Source organism: Crassostrea angulata, chromosome 2 (genome assembly GCF_025612915.1).
Source record: "Crassostrea angulata isolate pt1a10 chromosome 2, ASM2561291v2, whole genome shotgun sequence".
NCBI classification, from domain to species: domain Eukaryota; kingdom Metazoa; phylum Mollusca; class Bivalvia; order Ostreida; family Ostreidae; genus Magallana; species Magallana angulata.
Window position 1 is genome coordinate 55,117,837 of NC_069112.1, and position 7,770 is coordinate 55,125,606.

General features: G+C 31.2%; 1 protein-coding gene across 2 annotated transcripts in view; it reads right to left on the reverse strand.

The window, feature by feature from the left end:
* The window catches only part of LOC128171556 (multiple epidermal growth factor-like domains protein 10), a 35,264-nt gene extending 29,327 nt beyond the window's left edge, over nucleotides 1–5,937 (reverse strand). For both annotated transcript variants that reach the window (XM_052837345.1, XM_052837346.1), the window contains exons 1-4: nucleotides 5,865–5,937; nucleotides 2,061–2,282; nucleotides 1,441–1,695; nucleotides 846–983 (exon numbers count right to left, since the gene is read on the reverse strand). In XM_052837345.1, the coding sequence (XP_052693305.1) occupies nucleotides 846–983; nucleotides 1,441–1,695; nucleotides 2,061–2,282; nucleotides 5,865–5,919 (670 nt within the window). In that variant the 5' untranslated portion in view covers nucleotides 5,920–5,937. The remainder of the gene's footprint in view (nucleotides 1–845; nucleotides 984–1,440; nucleotides 1,696–2,060; nucleotides 2,283–5,864) is intronic.
* Between the last annotated feature and the right edge of the window lie 1,833 nt (nucleotides 5,938–7,770).

The following is a 7,770-nucleotide window of genomic DNA, read 5'->3' on the forward strand; positions in this document are numbered from 1 at the left end:
ACAGTAAAAAAAATATACAGCTGTTTACGGAGCATGAAAGCAAATATGATTTCTGTTTACGTCGTCAGGTTCAACAAATTATAGGTTCCCTCCCCAGTCAACAATTACTTTGTATTGCCTTCACTACAAATGCAAGTGTATGCAGTTATTAATGTCGCACAGCCCGTCAGCTCTTTTCATTTCTGCGACGAATTTACTCATTGTTACGTAATCGATTAACAAATTTTATCTATGACAGGCTGACCCGGTCAATATCACAATGTTTAGACCGGTGGAATCAGCCATTTGTTTTACTGGAACTTTTGTGATTACATGCAAAAACTTTCAACTATTGGGCTGAAAATATGATTTTCTTAATTCCGGATCAAAGAACAGGTTTTCTGCTCCACCTCTTGTCTATGTAACGTTTGGTCAGAGTTTTATAAAACAATGAATTTATTCTTAAGAGCTTTGGCAATAATCACTCTCGTCTCTGATGCAAAAACTGTTAATATTATACTGTATCATTTAATTCAATCTTTGTAATTAAAATATTGTTGAAATTAACTTTTTTTTGTATAAAAACGTTAAAAGGTGGTGGGAATAGACAAAGCAAACGTCTAACATGGCGAGTATCGTCCGCTTCATACTATGCAATTATGCAATTATATACTATAGTATAACGAAAAGTTATGCTTGTTTTTCTGCATTTTATCAATTTTGTGTCATTTAAACGAATTCTACGCAGACAGTCAACAGATCTTTTGTTATACTGATCAAAACGTCCATGTAATTAAAAATCCTCAGGAGTGTACATCACAACTAACTTAGAGACACTTTCAGAGACTTTAATTTTAAATGTGTACCCAATTCACACTTGTGTCCTTTGTATCCAGGTTTACATCCCCCCTGACAGGTGCCCGTCTGGATGTGACAGTATCCACAGTTGACGTCAGGACAGGGGGTAGTGCAATTGATACCATAGTAACCAGGTGTAGGACATCCTACAAAAGTATGATTTAATATAAAGTAATGTTTGATTTGAGAAATCACAGGGTATGAGTTAAGTTGAATAGGTTTCTGAATTAAAAACAATGGTTTTGTTTGTATTTTAATTATTGACCGAATATAATGGCAAGAGGAAGCTTTTTTGACACTTTCGTCATAACAACAAAATGACTATGCTATTGTAATTCTGGATATAAACACAACAATGTTTTGATACATTAGTCACCTGCTTTGGTATGTAAATCAAATAAATAAAAAAAGAGGGATTATCAAAAGCATAAGTGTATTTTTAAAAATTGAAAACGTTTATAAGTGATAAAAGAGGACGGCTTTTTAAAAAAAAATTCCAGAAAACCTCACATATTTCGAGTGTAACACTTAAGTTTAGGATAAAACTATTAGTGACATACAAGCTAATATTACATACAAACTAGTAAACATTAAATTGTTTACCATAGACTTCTACTTCACACAGGTCGTTAAAGGCGTAGTCAGAATAACCACTAGGATAGATAACTCCTGGTAGTCTCTCGTTGTAGTATATGACGTATTGACCATGAGCAAAGCAGGTGGTGTTAAAGACAGCTGGTATCGTGCTTGGAGTAAAGTTGGTGTCTTTGTAGCAAAGTTTTCCCTCCGACTTGTTTGTTGTATTTGAGACGTATATAGAAAATCCCAGACACCTCGACGTATATCTGTTTGATGCATCTAAAATAATCAACAATCATCGAGAATTTTGTCAATTCTCTATGCTTTTCTATAGAGAAAGATACATGAAACAAAATGAAATACTGTACGGTAATGTTACAGGTTTTCTAAACCACACAATCAACACATCACCCTTAGTGATAAAAATTCCATTTGTTTACATGTTCCTTTATTTATAAATAATTTAATTTATCTGACATTTTAAGGAACACACCCCAAAATACAATGTCTGTCCTGTAATAGATCCGGATGTCGTGGATACTACGTATACTGGTCATATTTACCCACCAGGTGGAGGTTCTTTTATTGTTTGCTGATAACCTGCATCTATAATTTTAATTATCTGACAATTTTTAGGAACATACCCCAATATAGATTACCCGTCCTGTAATAGATCCGGATGTCGTGGATACTGCGGGTACTGGTCAGATTTACCCACCAGGTGAAGGTAGGTTTACCTAGGGATGACACTGAACATTGTCCTGCTCTACCTCGCAGATCAAGTCCATCAACAGCCTTGCTGGCATCAATATAAAAATTATAGAATGGGTACTCTTCATAAGCTGGTTTATTTAGTGCCAAGTTTTCTGTTGAATAAAAATTAAACCCAAGTGATATAATTATCAGTTAAATAAAGATGCGCCGTTTTAAAATGTCTGATGATTTTCGGCTCTGCTTTAAAATTTTCTAAATATAATCTCTTCTTCCTTTTCTAAATTTCTGTACTTGAGTCAGGCATCCCGGCTTTCTGATCTCAATTTCCGTGATTTTGATGAGATTTTAAACTAGAGCAATTTATTCATATAACATGCAACTCTTATTAACTTTATGCCTGTGCAACTGAAACGATCATTGCCATTTACTGTAGTCTTTTTAGAGGCACTTTTATACGTTGCATTATAGAAAAATATACAATTATAATGTTTCACACGGGGGTGAATGAATGACACATTCTGTATGAAGATTATCACATTACTAATTATATGGCTTCGGTTACCTTGAATTTTGTCCTGTTTTGTAACCCTGGTTTTGTTAATGAATACAGATAAATGGAATTATTGTAAACTTTAACATGAACACAATGTACATGTGAACTATTGATGTATTTAGGCATAACTTGTTTACATTACCTTTGACAAAATTTATTTTAAAATTTTAAAATTAGTTTCTATATTGGACGAACAAATCAACAGAATCTATGAGTCTTATGAGTGTGAAAAATTATGATAAAAAAACCGGCATATGCAAATGGAGCAATTTAGAAGAATGTTTGTCGGGTGACCCAAGGAAAATACAAAATTAATAATAAAAAAAAAAGGTACTGTATACAGGGTAACATTCGCCCTGTGTAATTTCGCCCTTCTACTCTTTTACTCTTGCAAACAGTTTCAGCTCCTCTTGAATTCGGCCAGACATAGATGTGTTTTAAGGTAGTACAAAACACCCCTGAAATGATCTATTTGAAACATTTTTTTTCAAATAAACAAAATAATGACAGTCACTTAATATTATGTAAAAATTATTTCTATCCATTATCTTAAAAAATATATAAATCATATCCACCAATTACCCAAGACCGAAAAAAAAATTGAGGTCAACGTATTTTGATAAATTTGAAACATACATGTGGATGGTGTTTAAATGATTTTTGTGCATTTTAGCCTTATATCATTTAAAAATGCGTAACTTGTGTTCTTTTCAAAGTAAAGACCTGAATTTTAACACAACCAAAACCAATTTTTTTGGCTTTATGTTCAACAAATTTCAAGGTTATATCAATAGGTCAAAGGTCAAATATGATGACGTCATCTAGGATTTTTATCAATGTTTACCTCCCTCAAATATACTTAAACCTTAATCAATTTAAAACCAATAGGTACATTTTCTTTAGTTTGATATATTTTAATTACAGTGTCGTGACAATCATACTGTTAAATGTATTCAAATTTAAATGATTTTCGTCTTAAAAGAGAATTTACAAGCGCTAGTTTTTCATTATATTGCATCAGAAATTATCATAAGTTACAAGTTAGAATTTATTTCAGTATCTTTAAGTAACAAAAAGGTCTCCTGTAAAAATAGCAGCACAAACATTTATAATATCTTGCAAAACAACTTAATGGCATAGGAAATTATAATAACAATGACTATTTCATTTTACATCCCATTGAGAGGAGATTCAAATGGTCTGTTTGGGACAATGTGATCATACACTGTCGGGTTGGATTGTTTTTTTTTTTCCAATTTTACATATTTAAAGATTTCATTCCAAAGAACAAAATATAAATATTTCAGAAAATTGAATGATAGGAAATATTTAGCTTATTTGTTTTGTACTACCTTAAGAGAGATAGATTGAGACAGCGTAATTCGCCCAGTCTTAAATTTGTCCGTTGACAACGAGGGCGAAAGAAGCGAAAATAAAACGGGGCGAATATTATATGCGTTGGTTCAAAATTCCAAGAGAGATAACTCTATCTTATCCCCCTATTGCTTTATGTTCAGTCAGTGTCCCTGTATTGTGTGAGACGTTGTTCTGAGACTAATAAATGTAAAAATATGCTATTAATTTTTGTACAAATAAACCTAAGTCAAATGTATTTATTCACCCTTATTATACCTTTACATGTAGCTAGCAATTCCATGAATGACTTACGTTTTTGTCATGACTGATGCTTAATGCACTCTCCACTTGAATCTATGTATAGGTTCTGATACAATACCTTGACTTCATGACACAATTTAAACACAAAATCTTTTCAAAGTTTTATTTACATTATCCATGTATCTTTGACTTGTCACATGTGTTTTCTATTATCTAAGATACATACATATGCCATTTCGAATAAGTTTTCTCGTTAAGTCTCCAATGAGATAATTTATTTACATGTCTAAAAAAACTGTTAATCACATCAGAAACGTTATATTTCACAGGAAATAGTTTTATTGCCCTCCCAAAACTCATAAATCACAATCGTGTGCAATTTTAATGCACACTTATTGCGTTGGGTTCGAACTTTAAAGAACCAGTTGCTAAGGAAACGTAAACAGTACCGCTTTAAATTCAGTGGTACTTCAATTGTTTGATTGATAAGAAAAAAGAATTACAATGATAGAAATCAAATGTAGCGTGATCCTGGTAAAAACAACAAACGTCAACTTGGCCTTTACAGTTGAAAATAAGACAGCCTTCCGCAATTTCAGTTATTCCACTACAGTAACATTTAAGCACAGCTTTATTATAAATTTATTAAAATTAAAAAGCATCGGTTGACTCTTTTCAAAAGATTTTACATGGATTTGTAAAATATGAACCTGTTGAAAAATACATTTGAAAAATACTTTCGTAAACCGCTTTGGTTTGTTTAAAAATGGTATATAACATATTTGATGTTTTCTAGGGCGACATTGCCAGCATATGTGTCCTTCGATGACAGGAAAGCCCTAAAGTGTTATGTCGCCCGCTGACTTACACTTCGGGCGACATATACTCAATGGCTTTTCTCTTACCTCGGGGCAAACGTTCTGGTATGAAGTAATGTAGTATATGTGAAATATATGTGAAATATTTACATTAGAAGATTAAATATTAGTCACCATAAATCCATGTTACGATGCTACTATTGCATTTTAATTAATGCAATTAATTAAACTGAGCATATTGTGCAACAAGTCATAAAAGCAAACGGTTCCCGTCAGTACTAAGATTTATACATAAAAATGTATTTGTTAAAAAACATGATGAAGATTGTTTTAATGTTTCGTAAAAGATCATGCCTTAGAACGCCGAAATGTTATTTACAAAAGGTTAAGCAGCAAAAAGGATTCATATTGTCAAAAGTCATTTGGATCAAAATTAAAAATCATGATAATTGATGGAATCATTTCATTGTTATATGAAATCCTTATTCCCGTCCTTTTCCTCGTCGTTAAAACGCCAAGAAAGTTCAATAATTATATCCCATGGCACAAACCGTCGAATGTATATAAAAAGGATAATTTTCAAACATTTCTTTGCATTAAAAGGCATTTGTTTTAAATAAAGGGAAGTAGTTAGTATATCGTATTGTGGTATGTGAATTGCTCACACAAAGCTAGCCCTCAAAGTCTTTTATAATTCATTATTCACAACGAATAAGAAATAAGTATACTTATAAATGTTTGCTTACCGTACGCAGAAGAAAAGGAAAACCATAAAGCGATACAAATATTTGTCAAAAACATTTCTACACGGTCTTTTAAAACAAAAAAAACATGTTGGTCTCCAAACTTTTTTTTTAAGTGCGTAAGACTAACATCTTCCTTGTTCTGAGATCCCCAAATCAGATTTGAGTCATTTTCGTAGCTTTCTTTAGTGTGGAAAGTTGTGATAAGAGCACGAGAAACTTTAAACATGTACTTGTATGTAATACGTAGTTCCGTTTGATATATAGGTTAATTGCGCCTTTCTTTAAGACAGAAAAACATTTGTACATTTAAATGGGATTTTATCTATTTTCTGGTAGTTCAATTTTTATAAAGACAAGTTCGGTTTTGTTTAAAATACTTTGTAAAAAAGCAATAAAGATAAACACAGAGAGAATAAAATACCATATAAAGGAATAATTTCACTGTCGTGAATTTGTTCGGAAACTCGCTGTTTTTACAAAATATTTTTTCATGTTATTTTTTATGAAAAGGGAAATTGCGTACAAAATAATAAAAAAAAGATTCCTATATGAATTAAATTGTATAAAATGTTATTTCTGAAATATTACCCGATATAAAGTTTTATCAGCAGATCTCGTTCATCGGAACTTCATGAGCGCGACATCAAGTAAATATACAAATATGTTTTAAGTATTTTTTTTTTTGGGGGGGGGGGGGGGGTACGTTAATATTTTATCTGGTCCGATATAGTCCAAAAGAAACTTTTAACTTTGAACGGCAAATAATTATTATTCAGTCCAGCATGTTTCTTTTTTTTTATAATAAAAGTATGCCGAATCCGAGAAAATATGCTGGTCTTCAAGAAATGGCTTTTACTAGGTCAAAATGGCGGACAATTAACATTCAATGGTATTTATTAAACTTCAAGGTAAAATAAAATTATAGCTTAGGGACATCCTATTACACGTGTTGAAATACCAAATGTAGAAGCGGTTACTTCATTGCAGGAGTTTGGTAGTTTATTGGCAAATTGTATTAATTTATAAGTATTTTCTTTTCCTCGTGATTTCTAGTAATTACAAAATTGGTACCAAGATATTTTAAACCAGGTAAAATAAAGGAAGACATCTTATAAGTAGGATCTCCTGTACCAAGATATTTGCAATAGTTCAGTATTTCTTTTAATTTTTTAATTTTATTCAAATTTGTTTTTCATCTCATTACAAACGAATATGTGCTAGATTCCCTCTAGCAGTTTGTCTTATAGGAATTTTTCAAATATTTTAGTTTCATATTAATGTGGACTCCAATAAAATTATACAGTCTCCATTCATGTTAATTTTGTTTTCTTATTTCAAAACAACTTTATAACATTTCATTTTCAAAAGGATTCAAAAATAGAAATGTTTAGAAATTTGAAAAGTGATAATCTTGAACAAGATTGATATTTTATGTTTTTTGGTAGAAAATAGAGCATTGTACTTTAAGGTATTATATCGTTTAATACCGTTCCCACCAATAGTATCAACTGCATGCAACAAAAATCTCCTACAATTATTTGGTGTATAGATCCACCTTAAATATCTTCATTAAACGATTCATTATTTGAACAAGTTTGCATATTGATAAATGATATTGTTTAAAACTAGGTGCGGGATTGATGAATCCTTTAAATGGACAATTAAAAATTATTCCAGTTAAGGTTTAAAACAGGTAGTGTGGGTTAAAGACATCTGTTTCATTTCATATCATAATCCTAAAAAAGTCTGATGTGAGGTTTTGTTTTATTGACAAATAACTATTAAATTCTATGCTTTTTTACTTCATTCGTTTGCTTAGCTATACATTATATGCACTTTCCAGTAAACTTGACATGACATACATCTTGTTTCATGTATAAATCTATTTGATATTTGGTGTCATCAC